The following is an 18729-nucleotide window of genomic DNA, read 5'->3' as shown; positions in this document are numbered from 1 at the left end:
ATGCAGAAATTAAAATGTCACTCGAATATGTTGTTAAGCATAGGAATTTTGTTAATTTTCTGTCTACAGGTTTGGTGAGTACTTGTGTATTTGTTTCTAGGGTTACTGTGAGTCTCTTCAGACGATTTTTTGTGGTTGGTTGAGCTTTTCTAAGGGCCCTCTTAAATAATTACTGAAGTAATAAAGAGGTAAAAATCACTCTGCATTTTCTAGAGATACTAGGCATGTGTAAATTTTTATTAAGACTAGTGCTACATAATTTTCTGTCCAGGTTTTAGCAGCATGACTGGTTAAAACTGAGGTGCAAGCAGGGCCTCTGTGTTGGCAGCACAATGTTAAATACTCGATGAGTACTCAAAGGAGAGGCATATTTTCAATGCAAATTGTTTTTTGTGCTGTAAAACTACATCTGAAAAGGACATTTTCTTCCTTTCTTTTCAAAACCTGCAGTTATCAGTGGAGAGGTAAAAGAAAAAAAATTCCTTTGATAGTGGTTAGCACAGAAGAAAGCTAAATTTCACATGAAAACAAGTGGAGTAGAACACGTCACCTGATTTCATAATTACACTTTTTTTTCCCCTAGATGTTGACATATCACTTCTTGTTTCTTTCAACAAGATGAAAAAATTGACTACTGACGGGAAGCTGATCGCTCGGGCAGTTAAAAGTTCATCTGTTGTAGAGGTATTGGACACCTCACCCTTTGCATTTGCTGGTGCTGGGAGAGTTCTGCTGGGGTGCTGAAGTCAGCAATAATCTCATGGAAAATCCTTCTTTCTCCCTGCTTTCAGCTGGATTTGGAAGGAACCAGGATCAGGAGGCGGCAGCCCCTGGGCGAGTGCCCCACGGACGTGGACAGTCGGACAGTCTATGTGGTGAGGCTGGCCTTGTGTGTGTCCCTGTCCCTTTGTTCCTAACTATGGAAACTCTGTTTGTGCATCAGGATTTTCCTTGGCTGCTGCTCATTGTGCATGTGAAAAACGCCAATCACTTGTTTTTTTAAATTTTAAAAGTTTATTAGTAATAAAATGGTTATAAAAATAGTAATACAATTAGAGTAATAATAATTTGGACAAATTGAATTAAGACAATATGAGACAGTAGAGACAAAGAGTTACGGACATCCGGGTACCTTTTTCTGGGCATCACAAGCCCGAAACAGGACACCCCTGAACAGAGGATGAACTCTTAAAAGCAACAGCCTGTTGCATATTCATACACTTCATCCATGATGCATAAATTCCATTCAAACACAGGATTCTGTCTGGTCATCGTCAACTTCTTCCTTCTGATCCTAACAGCGCCTTCGAGGCAGGAAGAAGTTCGTTTCTGCTGATAAGAGGGCAATAAATTCTTCTTCTCTGAAAGATTTAGGTGTTCTGTGGCTGCTATCTCACTGCAAGCCCTTTCTGTTAAACAGAGCATCCTACATAGCATCGTTTCTATTTTAACAATTTTTATAACCTAAAACTATATTTAACACCGTACTTAAGAGAATTAATACAGCATTACATTTCTAACACAACACATATAATATTCATTTTAGTATTTGCAAAAAGCCAATCATAAAATATGCATTTTTCACAGTGCAGCACAGGTAAAACAAATTAATTCAGCATTGGCAGGTGAGCAAGAACTGAGAGTGGCAGTGGCAAGGAAGGGCTTTGTTTGGTGCAGGGATTTCTAATGCCAGCTTAAATGGTTTTGAATGCCAAGCCAAGTGCTGCTTCCCAGGCTGGAAAGGTGCAATTTCCTTGCACTGAGCTATTGCTGTGTTCACTAGGCTTTTTAAATGCCCAGTGGTTAGAGGAGCACCAGTGGTATTAAGAAATACTTGCTAATTACATTAATGTAGTTGAAGCTTTCTAATAACAACTAGATTAGCTTGGTCAAACAGGATCTAGCTGCATTCCCAAGTTTATCAGGGTACTTTAAACAGCATTATCTCTTTATATGATCTGTTACTGTAAGTGCCTCTGCTTGTGTACACACACAAACACCATTCTTTTCAAGGCAGACTGTACCTGAAAAATTTTAACTATCCTCCTAATAGCACACCTTGATACTGGCAGGACTGCTTAATTTAAATGAAAATGGCTTGTGCTGATGGGATAAGTCTGCATCTCACCTTGGTATTTCGGCCCCCTCTGAGTGAAATGCTCTTACATTGTGGAGCCAGCTGAGTGGTGGATTGGAAAGAAATCTGGTGGTTGAGCTTTTGCTTATTTAAACCCTGGGCAATTTTATTTACCAGATTTGAGGCCACTGTGGGATTTGCTTTGTCTCTATTTGCTTTGTCTCTATTTGCTTTTTATGACAGGCACAATTTTTGCTGTGTACCTGTAGCTGTTAGCAGCTGAGTTAGTATTTTCCAGACAGCACTGAGTTTTCTGTGATGAGCATACACAACAATCATGGCCAGAATGCCAGCCCATCCAGATAAGGAGGAGCTGATCTGCTCCGATGATTCCTTCCTTAACAAAAGCCCGGGAAAGGTGGTTGGCTTTTGTTTTTTTTAAATACAATGTGCCAGACATAATATTTTCCTGGCTTGATTACAGGGACTGCTTAGAACTCTGAAATGCATTGTCTATATCATTTTTAGATAAGATATTTGAAGTTTTGAGTGACATTGTCCATAAAAAGTTCAAGAGTGTGACCAAATGTTTTGTAAATAACTGGTATGTGGAAATGGGGAGAGTAGAAGTAGCCCAGGTATTGCTTTTTTGTATGCTTTACCACATACTATTATACTATTAAAACTTGGAAAAAACTTGAAGTAACTGGCTTTTCAATTTAAAGCCAAACTGTAATAAAATGTTTTTCTGAGGATGGCAAAGTTTATGAAAAAAGAAAATCTGAATGTGATAAGTGTTTCCCTACAAGGAGAACCTTTTAGTGCAGTAACTTGTGAAAAAGAAATGAAATAGTGCCAACTCTGTTGTAGTTTAGGAATGAGTTTGAGAGTGGGAATTTAAAGAGTTCTGTTGGGTCTAGTGAGATGTTGGTGTGACACGATTTCTGTGTGGCTGGGGAGGGGAAATGCTGAACTCAGACACCCTGTCTGCAAGCTGCTAAAACGTGTTGCTATATTAAGGACTTTATAGAAGTAAAAATCAGACTATTTTGTCATCCAAGAAGCTGCTGAAAAAGGTTCTGCTCATCTGATGGATTAAACTTGAAAATATTGGCTCCTGGTAAAAATTTTATCAGTAGTGATTCTTTACTGGCCTGCAGGAATTCTTTCTGTGATACCTTCCTGCTTTACCACCAATTAAAAAAATTAACTTGTGCTTTGCAGAGGGTAGTTTGAGACAAGCCAGTCTGGTATTTCCTCCAAGGTTTGAAATTTACCAAGAGATTTTGTGTTGCAAAGTCCAGCTGCGGGTGAGCTCTTGCTATCTGTCATGTGAAGAAGAGAAACATGTAAATGAAATATATAATGTATTTGTTATAGAATATGAATGCTCAGAGATCTGTTCTCAGGTCATTTTTTGCTGCCTGGATACTTTGCCTCTCAACGTTTTGATATCAAACTTCAATTTTTTTTTCTCCTTTAGGAGCTGCTTCCCAAGAACGTCAATCACAGCTGGATTGAGCGGGTGTTTGGGAAGTGTGGCAATGTCGTTTACGTCAGTATCCCCCGGTACAGGAGCACTGGGGATCCAAAGGGCTTTGCTTTTGTTGAATTTGAGACTAAAGAACAAGCAGAGAAAGCCATTGAGGTGAGTGCTGCTGCCTCTGCTGCTGCCATTGTTCCTGGTGACACACTGAGGTATGAACGCTGTGCTCTTTACTAGGTCACCCACTGAATCTTAGAGAAATTCCCAAAATATCATCATTTAAAAGCTTCACTTAACAGGAGTTAGCTCTTCTTTCCTGCTCCCAGACCTACAATTCTTTAAAGATTTAATTCTATTAATAACCTGACAACTTTCAAATATGGCGTTTTTTTGGGGTTTTTTTGGGAAGTAATTTGGTTGGCTGCTCTTGGCATCTTTTACAGAAAGAGATGTCTGTGAACAAAAAAAAAAAAGATGTTTAAATTTCATCAAGCAAGCACGATCATACCTAATTTTCTGTATTGAAATGTGATTTGAAATTATTTATATATTGAAGTGTGATAAAGATTGTTGGTCTTAACTTTAACTTGGATGCAGACTCTTCAAAGAAAGTATGATTTTGTGGTTCTCAATTTCCTTGTGTTAGTTTTTGAATAATCCACCAGAAGAAGCACCACGGAAACCTGGGATTTTCCCCAAAACAGTAAAGAATAAACCAGTTCCTACACTGAATTCAAGTGACACCACTGTAGTAGGTAAGTGGTGCTAAATTATTGGGATCAAGGAAGTGTTATTCAGTTTCTTGGGTCAGTTTTGTGCCTCAGTTTCTGAAGAGAAAATTCTCACCTGCTGTGTTAATGCAGTTTAATTTCGTGTGTTTTAAAAGCTTTTCATAAAAACAATTCATCTTGCTGTGTTTGGCCAGCATGGGCTGAAGTATGAAAAATCTACTGTAATTTACATACCAGTATCCCAGATTTATGTTGCAACTTCATCACTAAAACCTAATTTTCTCTCATTTCTGGTGTTGTAATACAATTTCCCATACTTCAGACACCCTCCTTCTTTTTTCTAAGACTGATGATAAATCACATTAATATTCCTCATGATTATCACCAATTCTTTATTATACCAGCAACTGTTAGGTGAAAATAAAAAAAATTAGATCAGACTAATCTAATCTAATCTAATCTATTGTTGTATCATGGGCAGTTTTAAACGTTTTGTTTTTATTCCAGAAGAGAAGAAAAAGAAGAAAAAGAAGAAATCTAAAATCAAGAAAGAGAGCAATGCACAGGCAGCTGCAGAGCCAAAGGAATCCAACACTAACAACAGAACAGAGGCAGCACCCAAGTCTAAAAGGCACAGAACCCCCTCAGAGTGTTCTGAGATGGAGGGAACTGAGCCCCCCAAGCAGCCCTCCAAAAAGGAAAAGAGGAAATGGGACAGAACAGAGAGCTCCGAGGTAACCTGGGAAAGCAGGCCAGGAAAGAGAAAAAGAGCCACCTCAGGAGATGGTGAGACATCAGCTCCAAAAGTCAAGAAAACTGCTGAAAAAGATGAAGTTGAAACAATAAAAGAAGAAACAACAGAAGTTCCAAAAGATTCCAATGGTAAAAATTCTTGCCGCTCTTAATTATCATAATTTCTATGCAAGAATGAAATGAAATTACAGAAATCCCTTATGAATGACAAAGTGGAAGCATTAGATCAGCTTGGGCACATCAGTGTTCTCTGCAGTTCAAATTAAACCTTGTTAGGAGCCACTGCAAGGAGAGGAGCTGCACAGGGAATGAGGAAGAACTTTGTACACTAAAGTAGGGAAATCTAATCAGAAATCAAAATAGTTCAAAGAAGTTCATATCAATAGAACTGTAAAGTATTGGTTAAACAGCCTGGGCAAATGACACAGCCCTGGAATCTAGATAAATAAATTAGAATACAAAAGGGAAAGCATTTGTTGCATGAGATAAGAAGAGCTGCAGTGAAATGAGATTTGGTGTGAGGAAGTAAAGTAAACTTGGGTATTCCATTAAATGGACCAGGAGCAGTTAATACAAAGGAGCAGTAGATAGTGCATGTGATTTTATTGTAATAAAATGTTTAGCTATCCGTGTTCAAATAAGTTTTTTTTCATTTGACCTGTTTTAATATAGAAGTTTCTGCCGAAGAAGACAAAGACAAAAAAGACACATCCCTTTCCAAATCTAAAAGGAAACACAAGAAAAAACACAAAGAGAGACACAAAATGGAGGAAGAAGTCATTCCCCTCAGGGTACTCTCCAAGTAGGTGAAATAAATAACCCCTTCTCTGTGTTACCAATGATTAATTTTTCCTTAATGGCAGTACTAGGGAAATGCGTGGCTGGCGTGATTAAGAGACCTCCTAAATGAGAACAAAATCCCCAAATTTTTGATTCTTGTCACACCGACTGTAACTATGAAATAAACCCACAGGTTTTAATCTCGTTTTATGTTGATCCTCCTCAGTGTTTAAACAGTTAATGCTGTTTATATATATACCTCGAGGATATTGTAAATATTGACTTGTGGTACCACATTTTTAATGTTTGTGAAATGTTAGAATGTATATGTTTTCTGTAGTATGCACTGTTCAGTCACTTGCAGAAAATTTAAACCACGTTTTGTTAACTTTACTGAAGTTTTTATTGCTTAAAACTTTAATTCACCATATTTCAAACCTTTAATGTTATTTATTCCTGAAGTCTTAGTATGTCTGACAGTCCATCACCATTGCTAAAGTGCAATTCCAATTTTTATACAACAGAGTTGCATATTAGCAACAGTATTAGCCTGTAGCAAGAAAACTAAAACACCAGGTTGAATTTTCATAGCTTGACGTGTAGAGTTCTGCCAACCTTATAATCCAGAAGTGTTGGGCTTTTAGGAGTCACCACAACTAAAACATGGAAGCACTTACTTTTTAGGCATCCAGCAAGTACCTCCATGTTAAAGTAGAGGGGGTCCTCGCCGCCTCCTGCTGCAATATCTTGATTTAGAAACACTTTATTATTTGATACATTTGCAGAGCAAGTGTTGAGATTAAAAGGATTCACCACCACTAAAACATGGAAGCACTTACTGTTGAGAACCAAAGCAAGCACATCCACATTTAAGTTGTGGGGGTCCTTCAAGGAAGAAACTACAAAAAATTAAAACAAAACCGCAGTAACAAAAAACATTTATGCACATTTCCTGTAAGAAGCCTTCGAGCATTAGGATCCACCGCCACTGAAACATGGAAGCACTTACTTTTTTAGGCAGCAGGTACCTCCATGTTAAAGCAAAGGGAGACCTTGAAAATTAAAAATCGCTTCAAATGGACTCTAGGCATTTAAGAAAAAGATCTGCTCACAGCTTAATTTTTTCCCGAATCTAAAAATCTTCAGGATCTAAACATCTTCAACCGAAGTGCAGGCCAAAAAAAAAAAAAAAAAATCAAAAAAACCCATATAATCCAGGATGAAGTTTCAGGATTGCGATCAGGATTCACCTCTACTAAAACATGGAAGCACTTACTTTTTCTATATCACAGAAAGCACCTCCATGTTAAAGTAAAAGGGGTCCACAAAAAAAAATTTAAAAATAAAGGTTGTCCTCTGCCGTCGGCATTCTGAGCAAACTGCAACAAACACAAAGAGTTTCGGTTAAAGGTTATTCAATTGTAGCAAAAGGGTAAAATGTAAAATGTTTAAAGAGTATAAGCATTGCAAATACTTGCCTGACTAAGGCTCCAAGATCTCCTCTGCTTTGGCTGGACGAGTCACAAAGTTCCTCCTTGAGCTCGTATTTATACCAAACCTTGCTATGGGATGGTGTTGCCTTTTTATCTCCAAGAATCATTACGTGGCTCTTTTGTTATTTTAATGCCTTTGCTCCGTTGAGAATGTATGATCCTGGGCGAGTCTGGATGCTTTTTTGAAGTATACAGTTGTCAGTGTTAACAGCTAAAACCATTACCAGAAGATATCCTCCTCTTTAAAAATCCTCTATCAGCTTGTTTGATAGCACAGATTAGGGTAACAATGAGTCGTTCTCACAGTACCACTGCGGGCATTGTGTTGCTGTGGAGCAAAGCTCTGGCTGTTTGCAGAAACATCTCCATGTTAAATGTATGTAAATATATAAATTGCTTCCATGGGGAGGATTTTTGAACCAAAATGCATTTGAATAGGGAGGAATGTCCTTATCTCGGTAAGTTTTTGGTGAGTTTAACCAGTTGTTGATTTTCCAGCAATGATTTTTTTTTTCGAAAATGAATGACTGATTCTTAATGTAGTGACACAGGAATGGGTTCACTGAACTAATTCACTGAATTGAGAGTTCACTGTCTCTGAATTAACTCTGAATTTGGTGCCTGTGCTCTGTGTAGGTCCAGTGGAAACCACAGTTCACCGAACTCTTCTCAATGCTGTCTGAATTTAAAGCAAATTTGAAAGCCACTCTGTTGAAATGATAGGTTGATTTTGCTGGAACTCTCAAAAGGAAAGCCATGGGAGATTGAGTTAGGGAAGAAATTGAATTTGACCAAAGTGCAGGGACATCTCTGGTGGCAGAACGGTCTGCACTGTTCACCAAGTCCACCTGAAGCTGTTTGTAACCTATTCAATTACCTGTAAGTTTCTAAACATCAGTTTTTGTTTGCAACTGACATCCTGTGCCTGTGTTGCTGCTTTTAGGACCGAATGGATGGATTTGAAGCAGGAATATTTGGCTCTGCAGAAAGCCAGTATGGCCTCCTTAAAGAAAACCATGTCTCAAATCAAACCTGAGCCCGTGGGAGAAATGGAGATGGAGTCTGGTGTGCAGAAATCTGAAAATGACAAAAGTAATCCTGGGTTTTGTCTTTTTTCTTTATTGTTTCCTATATGCAAACAGAAGTGGTGCAAGACCCTGGTCTTGCAGAAACACTTGCAGAAGGTTTTGTTTTGTAAAATGCTGCTGTTTTCTCAAAATGTCACATAGTAAAAGTTACCCCCTGACTATATTTTGGTGGATTTGGCACTAAGGAGTTATGTAAGGAAATACTAAAGTGATTACAGCATATTTCAGCATATAGCACTTCCCAGGCTTATAGATATATTTAGGTAGTTGTCATGATTAGGCCTCAGAGTGAATGAATGATCAGCTGTCTTGGTGTAGCATCTTGGGCCACACCAGCTTGGGTTTAACTGTCCCAGAGGTATTAAAAAAACCAGCTTGGAAGTGGACTTTATCAGCTGTAGGGGTAAGAGCTTCGAAATTATATCTTTGTAGATAAATTTCTACTTTTTTTTTCTGGTTTAGAATTCTTCTTTATTTCCTCTGAATACGCTTTGTGTCTCTTCACTAACGTCCATACTGATGTTCCAATGGCCCTCTGCATGTTTTTAATCATCACTCTATAACTGCGGGGTTACTATTGGTACAATATAAAATGTCTTTGTAGGAAGAACCCTATGGACTTTAAAAATGTCTCAAAGACTTTTTCTTGAAGCTGATTTTTTTTACTAAAATTGGCTTGAACCTTTGGACAATCTTGACCTTCTTTAAATAAACCTCAAACCGCAGTAACAGTATTTGATGCTTATTTACTCTGTTACTTCTGTGCTTTCATAATGTTAAATTTTTTCAACCTAATAAATATAAAAACTTTTTTCTATTTCCCCCCACCCTGTTTTTAATTTTTTCTGGTTTTTCTCCAGCCACCAGTGAAGATTGTGCCCCTCCCGCCAAGGCCAACACAATGGGGCCTCAGTTTGTCAGCGGAGTAATTGTGAAGATCATTAGCAGCGAGCCCCTGCCGGGCAGGAAGCAGATCAAGGTAATGCCTTTGTAACCTCAGGGTAGCTGTTAGCCTTTCCTCCTACCCTGCCCCCCAAATCTTTGAATATGGAATACCATTTCAGCCAGACTCACTGATTTTTTTGTCTTTATTTTTGCCTGTTTGGCCGGTAGCTGAGTAAAAATTTCTTGGTGTCTGTAAATGGCGGATTTTTCAGTGGCAAAATAGGTTAAAGGAGGATGTCTCAAAGTAAAACCAAGCCTGTAGTGTGCTTGGAGCAATGTCAAGTTTATCATGAAAATATTGAGGAGAATAAGCAATGCTCTGGTGCTTTCCAGTTAAAAAAAAGGAGCTGGAGACTTCTTCAGTGTTCTGCGTTTGTCACTGTGCCAGTCACCCTGACAGGAGGCTTTGAAAAGTTTATGGTGTTTTTATCATTAGCAGGAATTTGGGGGCAGGAAAATGCTCTCTGCATGAGACACCAATTTTCGTGATTTCAGAAAGAATTTTTCAATGACAAAAACTCCATTTCAGGAAGAATGATGGCAGTGGAACTTGTTGATCCAGTCACTTTTCCTAATGCAAGTTTTGTGTGATGACACAAACCAAAAGTTACACATCAATTCTATTTAAGGAAAATACCAGTTTTTAAGCTTCATCCTTTTGAAATAGAAATATTAAGAGTTTTCCAAAGGAAATAACAGGTTTTTTCCAGATCCTGAATTTTCCAGTAATGTTACCCAGGACATTTTCTTTCCCAAATTGCGCTTTAGGATAAGTAACAACTGCAAAGACTTTGAACAACTTGAACTCAGGTTGGTGCACACACATACCCAGCCCGCTCAGAACAGTGAGGGAATGGTTTACAATTCCATTTCTGATACTGTTTATCAAACATTTGTAACCAGGGAAGCGATTTTGAGTCAGCAGCTGTTGCGAGTGTGTGAGGCTTGGTGTGTGCATGAACCTAAGCAACATGGGAGACTCTCTCACTGAAACCCTCATCTCACTGGTGCTGGGGTTTCAGCTTCAGCAGCCTGATTTTTCTCTGTGTGTTTGAAGGCAGCTGAGTGCTGGAGACACAGAGAGAATGCGGCACAAGTTGTTCCTGTAACCCCTCAGGGCCTCTTGGACTGCAGGATATTCCTCACTGAGTTTTAAGTTTGTGTCATATCCTGATAGGCTGTGGGCAATGGGAAAGCTTAGTATTCAAAAAGCAGAAAACTTAAATTCTTGTGATATTTCTTTCTTTTTTTTTTTTTTTTTTGCTTTTGTTTTTGTTTTGTTTTTTGGCCAAACTTTGTGGAAGGCAGAAGTGCAACCAGACGTGGCTGTGCTGTGTTTCTGGGCTGTCAGCTGCAGCAAACTGCCACCAAGCCCTGCTTCAGCCCTTTTCCCCCTCACAGTTCCAGAACTGAGCTGCATTTCTCGTTGCATGGAAGCAGCCACACGACTTGGGAAGGTCTTTGCAGTGTAGTTTAAATATTATTTCGATGTTCTAATTTTACACTTCTCTGCTTCCCTGTTTTGCCCTCAAGGTGCTCCTCAGAGCTACTCACTTTTGCCAGCTCCAAGGAACTCTTTGGTTTGTTTTAGTTTTCCATGAAAGGATGACTTTGGGATAACAGAATAAAGCTGAGAAGTAGCTTTTGTTGGCTCTCAAATGATCTTAACAGCTTTGTCACTTAATTTTTGTTTTGTTTTAAGGCTGCCCTTGGTAGTGGAGGGTTAAAAGCAGTGTGTGATTCCTGAATAGAAGCATCTTACTTGAGCTGCCTGCTGTGAACAAAATTGACTAGGAATGTGTGGTCCTACTTAATTTCCCTAACAGCAGGAATTACAAGTGAAGTGCTTCATCTGCAAAAGCATTTGTGACTCTTCTCCCTTCTGCTGTCACTGAAAATTTTCAGGCAGAGGTCACTTCATAAAGATAGAGTTGTTTTACTACTGCTCCTTTCTCAAATCATCTGCCATGCATGAGCTTGCTTTTGTGCATTTAATGTGTAGAATCAAGTCTGATATTTTTCTGTTAGACTGAGATCAATCGATGTTCTAGTGCACAGTTTTTACTTTTGAAAAAAATCCAATACAGCATTGGAATAAATGGGTGATGCTCCATTAGTAAAATGATACCATAAGGTTTCCAGGAATTACTGCTTTAAATTGTTAATGGGAGGGCAGGATGAGAGATAGATGGGAAGATGTTGCAGGCTCATAAATCAGAATTCAGTTATAACCTTCTTAGGAAAAAATGTTAATTCAAAACTCTTTTGACAAGGGATTGATCGATTAAATGACAAAGTTCAGTTACTGCCTCCTACTTCATGACCTTCTTGAAAATGTTAACGACCTCCAAATGGAATGGTCAAAAGTCTCTCTTTTTAAGTTCTCTTTTTGAAGGCTGATTTATGGTGTGTGTTGTGTCATGCTCTGACAGGATGCTCTGGCAGTGCTGGCTGAGGTGGCTTATGTTGACATGCTGGAGGGGGACACCGAATGCCACGTCCGTTTCAAGACTCCTGAGGATGCACAGACTGTCATGAAATCCCACAAAGAAATACAAATCAAAAACAACTGGAAATTCGAAGTTCTCACTGGTAAGACTTCTTTTTTTTCATGAAAGTATGGAAGAAGCCTTAATTACTGTGAAAGGGATCATTCCTGAGGAATTTATGGATATATTTAGATGTCTCAAGAGAAAAAGATTGCATGTATAGTAGTTTTATTTTCTGGGAGTCTTCTTGTTTTGCAATTACTCTGAAATTGATAAAACAAGAAGGGATTTTATGCCACCATTTGGAGCAAAATGATGATTTTTGCTTGCTATTGCAGACTTAATTTTGTTCTTTTTCGATGGATTTGCTTCACTTTCATTGGCAAAGGGCTATAGAGCCTAATTCACATTGCAGCTTTATGAATAGAACATTCTGATAATGCAAAAGAATTTTAAAGGAAGACTTGGTTGAAAATACTGAGCATATGTGTGAAATGACATGGCAAGGATCTAACAGCGCAGATACACTTAAAGTGGGTTTTAGCACTTACCCACTAATTGATCTTTATTTTTCAGGAAGTTGAATAATTTAGGCCTGAATAGGAAGGGCTCTACTTTTCAACTTGATTTTAATGTATGTTGTTTCTTTCTGAAATGGCTGCTGTTCTAAATTTGTATTTTCTATTAGACTGGATTAGTTTGCCAAGTGTGGAGAACCCTCTTTGTGTGATTGAGGGATAGAAATAAAGAGGAAGCCTGTCAAACTTGCTGTATTCATTAAACTTTTGTCTTTGAAAGATGCATCAAAAACTATAATATGGAAAAAAAACCCCAAACGGGTTAAACAGTCAATATGGGACTGCCTCATCTGTATTTAAATATTTCACCCCACACATGCCCAATTCCTGGTTTAGGACCCAGTCTGCTGGGTGCAGGGATGTAGATGCCAGTAAAGGATTGCAGGAGGAGAGGCTTTGATGGAAGCATTAACCTTCATGATGATATCAAAGTTAATTGAAGTTTGAGACTCAGTGAGTGCTGCTAATGTCATTTGGAGATAGATTTGTCTCCTGTGTGCTCTCTGTTTCAGACATCCAGAAATAACCTCAAATTTTGTGTTCTACAGCTGTGTGCTCTCTGTTTGTCTCTGGTTTCGTGTCCTTACACCAGAGTGTAGTGTAGGAGATTAGGAGTAAGTACTACATTGTAGGAGCATTCCATTCATGGTCTTAAGATTTATTTTTTTTTTCTAACTGGCTCATTGAAATGAGAATGGAAAAGCTTTCCAGGAATGCACAAAGGACTCAGTTAGGATTTTTGTTTTACTTGGTGGCAGAAGGTGAGAGATGAAAAGGAAAGAATCTTTAATGCTCTCTACAGCAGGGACTAAAGATTTCCCAGTAGTATTTTACTCTTCAGGATTTGACTTTAAGTATCTTCAGCTTGGCATCTGGCAAGGTGGCAAGCATCTGTGATCACGTTGAGATGTTAACTTCTGCAGGAATCTCTTCTGAGATCATTCAGAAACTTCCCTGTGGCTGAAGATGAACCCTGAGACCATGCAAAATGATATCACAAAATTGCCATTGTGATAATTACATCACAAACCAGAAAGAACAGTGGCAAACTGCTGCTTCCCTGCAAAGTAGCTGCTGAGAAGAGCTGCAGAATTTTTTGCTTTTGTGTTGCTGCCCATGTTCAAATATTCCTGGCAGCTCATGAAGTCCCCAGGCAATGGTTTTGATGAAACAAAATAGTCTCAGTTGTTCTTACAGTAATTACTTTTTTTTGTCTCCTGTTTGGTAGCTGTTTAAAATGTGTCAGAGGTTGAGTACATCAGTAAATCAAAGGGGCCTGTGTGTGCTGTGGTGAAACTTCAGCTAAAACTGATGACAGCAATTCTGTATGGCTTCTGTGGATAGGAAATTTAAGACTACTGTTGGGTTTCTGAAATACTTGTTGGGTTTCCCTAACAGATGTTTTAATGAGTGTGAGAAGTGGATGCACTTCTGGTGGCTGTGTTTATTGACCTTGCTCCATGTCCATTTCCCCCAAGGTGACCACGAGCAGCGTTACTGGCAGAAGATTCTGGTGGACAGACAAGCTAAGCTGAACCAGCCTCGAGAAAAGAAGCGGGGTACAGAGAAGGTAACCTGCAAATCTCAGCTCTTCCCTCTGCAGCCAGGGCTGAAAACATGACCCTGCTTCTGCTCCACGTGGTTTAACACTCTGTGAATTTAATTCTGAGAAATCACTTCCTACTGACCTGGCAGCAGGGTTTTACAGCCACAAAGTACAGAGTGTGGCTGTCCTGCTGCAGCTGGCAAGTGCAAGGCTTGTCATTGCAGGGACAACTGGAGAAAGTTAAGTCCATGGCTAAAGGCCTGAACTTCATTTGTAAGCTGGATTTCTTTTGAAACCCTGTCTGGATGAGCTCATTAATAAGTTAAGTAGTCTTGATGTGCTCTAGTGAAATCAAGTCTAGTGCTGCACTCTTAAATCTCTACTGTGATCCAGAAAATAATTTTCTTGAGAACGAATCTCATTTCCCTCACCATTAGCACAGTTTTATTTTGCTGTGGTGAATCCTGTGTGTTCCCAGACTGGTCAGGAGCCCCTGCTCTGCCCCAGCCAAAGCTGGCTGCTGCTGCCAGCATCCATGGCTGTGCAGCTTCCAGTTCCAAACTGGGACACTGCAGCCTTCTCCTGGCTGTGCCTCTGGGCTGCAGCCTTGAGGGAGTGTTGCAATGAATTTGCAGCCTCTGCTGCAGCCCCAGCAGCTCCTTCCAGCGTGAAGGGTTCCTTGACTAAGCCAGGCAGATCCCTGACTTGACAGAGAGGAGCCAGAGAGTATTTCACAGACGTTTTATTGCCAGGTTTGCTTCACACACAATCCAGATAAGGTTTCTGAGTTGGCTTTAGCCTGAATTTTTTTTTGCTGTGGCTTGCAAAACTTCAGAATCATCTGACCTTAATTATTTGTTGTTGACTTTGGAGACTCTTTGTTTCCTGGACGTTAGGGAAAGAATCCTGTCCCACATAAAATGGAAAATAAATATTTAATTGACCTAAAGGAGCAGCAGTCATACAGGTCAAAACCTTATCTTGTACAAGGCATATTTTACATGTCTTATCCTGTTTGTGTGAATGTTCTTTCAGAGATCCTGGGGACAAATCAGTTGAGTTTTTTTAAACAAAGATGTGCATAAAGAATTTGCCCGAATGTCTAATTTAATTTTCATGAAAGCCTGAAAATGGCATTGATTCGAGCCATTTTTCTTTAATATACGCAGAAAGGGAATTTGAAATTTGAAAACCACAGCTTTAGAACATTTTTCTGATTGCTGCCAGGATTTTTTTTTAATGTACTTTTACTTTTTTAAACCAAAGGTGCCAGTGAGACCTTTGACTTTAATTTTGACTGTAGGAGTCCTTGCTATCGAGTTTCTCTTCTTCATCTTTTGAAGATTGGTATTTGTTGACCAAGCTGGTGTAAATTGGGCAGTAATGTACCTCATCTAGGCTTGCAAATACAAACTGTCTCGGTTCTGCCTAACAATTGGCAGCACAAGGATGCAAAGTCCTGCTCCTTCCCCCTGCCCATCACCTTGCCACACAGGGAGGTGTGAACTTCAAAGCCAGGGAATTCTATTTAAATGCTAAAGCTGTTTAGCAAAACATCAAGACCGGAATGCCTCGCTGCAGTCAGTAAGTTTTAACCCCTTCGTCTCTTTTTCACAGGCTGTATTCCTGAAATACCGACTGATAATATAAATATATTTTTCTGTTCATTAATATTTTCCCATTTGAAAATTTTTCCTTAGTACTTCCAAGATGATTTCTTCTGAAGGTCTCAAAGGTAGAAAGAAGCAGTATAATAATTCATAATTGAACATACTCAATAAAATGTGCCATTAGTTAGTGTGCCTTTCTATTCTGTTGATGACGTTTGAAATCCCTTACACCATTTTGAAGTGGATCTTTTGCCCGTTAGCTGCATTATGATTGGAATTAAGACATCTTATATTTTCTTTGAATCAGTGTTGAAAGGCATGGACAGTTGAGGCAGTCTGAGATTCCATTTTTTCTGAAACATCCAGGCCCATTTTGCTTTCCTCAGAATAATGGTTGAGGATCACTGCAGCACACAGCTGGTGCAGTGCCCAAAACCAAAGCAAGTGGTAGAGATTTCACTTCCTGAATCAATCAAAAAAATTGGTGACAATCTACCAGGCCTGGAGGGAAGACAGAGACACCTTTTCATTCCAAAGGATGGCCAGGCCTTTTCTGAGGGGCCTTGGGATATCCCATCTCTTTTGGACATGTGGTTTATTATAGGAGCTGTGCCAGTGGAAGTGAAACCTTTCCCTGGTGTCTGTGGAATGGCTGGATCCCTCTTTGCATTCTGCAGTAGCCCTGTGCTTACACGGAGGTGCTGCTACTTGATTGATGAGCTAGAAATGGAAATCCTCTTGCAAATTCTCTGATAGAAACACTCAGCAATATGAACTGGGCAGATCATATCTTAGAGCTTCCCTTCCCATATTTGGCACTCTCCATCCTGTGTGCTGAAGGATGAAACCACTGTGCTCTGCTTCCTCTTTGGGCTGAACTGTTTTAAACTGGGTTTTTTTAGGCACCAGAGAATAAAAGTTAGCCATCTTGAGGTCAGTTTCATTGCTGGAAACTGCTTGGGAAAGCTTCAAATCTTGCCTGCCACAGGGAGTGCAGCAGCACAAGGTGCACCTCCATGCTGTGTGTGGGACTCAGCCATATGCAGACGTAATAAATAATTTGATTTGTATGTGAACAAATCTGGCACACTGCATTGCCTGGGTGCAAGTGACCACATAACTCCAGCTAGTATGGTTGAGTAGTCCCCAGCAGAGAAGTTGCTCTGGGCTTTAGTTTGGTTTTGTTGTTGTTTTGATTTGGTTTGGTTTTTTGAGGGGATGGTGACTTTTTGTTTGTTTGGTTTTTTTATGGGTTTTTTTTAAAAAATAACTGGTGGTATTTCGGCATTTTTGTGTGATTTCTTGTGTTGGTTTGTGGTTCCTGTGTGTGTGGTTTTGTGTATATTGTGGTGGGTTTTGTGGGTTCTGTACATGCCTCTGCCTGCTGTTTTTGTAGGATTTGGTGATTTTATATGTACTTAGAGTTCTCTTCATGTACTGGGGCTTTGGAGTTGTTTTGAGAGGTTTGGAAGAGTTTTGGTAATTTTTTCCTTTTGGGTATCTTTTTTTGGCAGATTACATATTTTCAGAGGTTGGTTTTGGTGTTTCTTAGTGGGTTTGGGTTTTTTCTGTTATTTTTAGAGAGCCTGGTGGGTTTTTTTTTAAGGGGGGAGTTGTGCGTTCTGTATGTGCCTTTGAGTGTTCCTGTGTTGGATTCTGCGGGGGTTTTATGTGCCCTCAGATTGTGGTGTTGTGTTGGTTTGTGGTGTTTCTCCACGAGTTTTTTTGTGTACTTTCTTGTGTTGATTTGTGGGTTTTGTGGTTTGTGTGTGTGTTTTTGTGGTGTTAGGGGAGTTTGTGGTTTCATGTTCTTGTGTGGGTTTTAGGGGTTTTGTGGTGGCTGTGTGTGTTCTTATAGGAGTTTGTGGTTTTAGTGTCAATGTTTTTGCCTGGGTTTAGGACTTTTTATGACATGTGAGTTTTGTGTGTGTTTTCAATGTGTTTGTGTATTTGTTCATGTATGGGGTTTATGAGGATTTTTATTTTGTGTGTGTTTCTTGTAGTTTCTGTGCTTCAGTGGCTTTTCTTCAGGGCGTTTGTGTGGAGTTTCTTTGGTGTGCTGGGGATATATGTGGGGGTTTTTCCTGTTTAAAATTCCACAACATTCATAAAGCACTCTTTTTGGCATTTTGTGATTTGACCTTGTTTTTCCTACATGAGTAGCCAAATGAATCTAATAAAAGGATAGAATTTTTAACTTGCTGTATGAGGCTGTATTTTAGGATTTTGGAATTGCCATTTTGATGTCTTCAGTCATGTTGGGAGGAAGGAGGAATAGAATATATTATGATTATAAGGTCAAATCCTAACAGTATGGTTTTCCTCTGATCTTCCACATCATTTTTGCTTCTTGCAGTTGATTGCCAAAGCTGAAAGGATGCGGCTGGAGAAGACCCAACAGACAAGCAAACACATTCGCTTCACTGATGACAACTAACAGGGCTGATGTGGCTTGGAAGTGAACTGTAGCTGTTCCAGACAAAACATCCAGCACCAGCCCCCACAGCCACTGCTGCTTCCAGCGACCCAGCCCGGGCCCTTGGAGCCAGAGCTCTGCAGACTGCAAGTGTGACGATTGGTTCTGAACCCCATTTTTACTAGGCTGAATGTTTACTGCTTCTGAGCCCTTAGGTAAAGCTTTTTGGAACATGTGTATTATGAGATCTTCCTTTAGTTCACTTCCACTTTGTTGGGATTTTCTCTTTTTTTTTTTTTTTTTTTTTTGTTTGTTTTGATTTGGTTTTGGTTTTTTTGTATGTTTTATACACTAGGTTATAAAATAAAATGCTTGAGAATTTCAGTTGTGTATCTCTAATTCTTCCATTTGCTTTTTATGAGACTATAAATAATAAAAGTGGTAAATGCTACATAAACCTCTCTAGGCCTCTTTTTAGTCCATCAAGCTGTTTGAAAATAGAGGAAAATAATCTTAAAATAGAGGAAAATAATCTTCTGTTATTTTCAAGTGGGTAGGGGTGGCAGGAAATCTGCCATTGAGGAGTTTGGAAGGAAATTTACCCGTATAAATACACACTAAACTGAATTTAGACTTTTTTATTTTTTAGAGGAAGCTTCAGAAGAAGAAATAAGAGTGTGTTTGGTACATCTCCATCTTGTTACTCACTTGCAGATAAGTGTTCAAGTTGTATAATT

The 18729-nt window shown here is 39.2% G+C and overlaps 1 protein-coding gene across 4 annotated transcripts in view; it reads left to right on the top strand.

Annotated features, from left to right (window-relative positions):
- The window catches only part of LARP7 (La ribonucleoprotein 7, transcriptional regulator), a 29168-nt gene extending 10792 nt beyond the window's left edge, over positions 1–18376 (top strand). For 3 of the 4 annotated variants that reach the window (XM_054295659.1, XM_054295657.1, XM_054295655.1), the window contains exons 3-13: positions 584–684; positions 792–875; positions 3561–3725; positions 4210–4318; positions 4802–5176; positions 5720–5849; positions 8264–8412; positions 9269–9387; positions 11786–11945; positions 13899–13990; positions 17933–18376. In XM_054295659.1, coding sequence (XP_054151634.1) covers positions 584–684; positions 792–875; positions 3561–3725; positions 4210–4318; positions 4802–5176; positions 5720–5849; positions 8264–8412; positions 9269–9387; positions 11786–11945; positions 13899–13990; positions 17933–18013 — 1565 coding nt within the window. In that variant the 3' untranslated portion in view covers positions 18014–18376. The remainder of the gene's footprint in view (positions 1–583; positions 685–791; positions 876–3560; positions 3726–4209; positions 4319–4801; positions 5177–5719; positions 5850–8263; positions 8413–9268; positions 9388–11785; positions 11946–13898; positions 13991–17932) is intronic. The other variant, XM_054295656.1, reaches the window with a different exon arrangement.
- The last annotated feature ends 353 nt before the right edge of the window (positions 18377–18729 follow it).

The sequence above is a fragment of the Melozone crissalis genome, unplaced genomic scaffold, assembly GCF_028551555.1.
Source record: "Melozone crissalis strain CALT ecotype California unplaced genomic scaffold, PUWL_Pcris_2 ptg000006l_1, whole genome shotgun sequence".
NCBI lineage: Eukaryota > Metazoa > Chordata > Aves > Passeriformes > Passerellidae > Melozone > Melozone crissalis.
The sequence above is the reverse complement of the archived record's forward strand: the minus strand, read 5'-3'. Positions and strand labels throughout refer to the sequence as shown.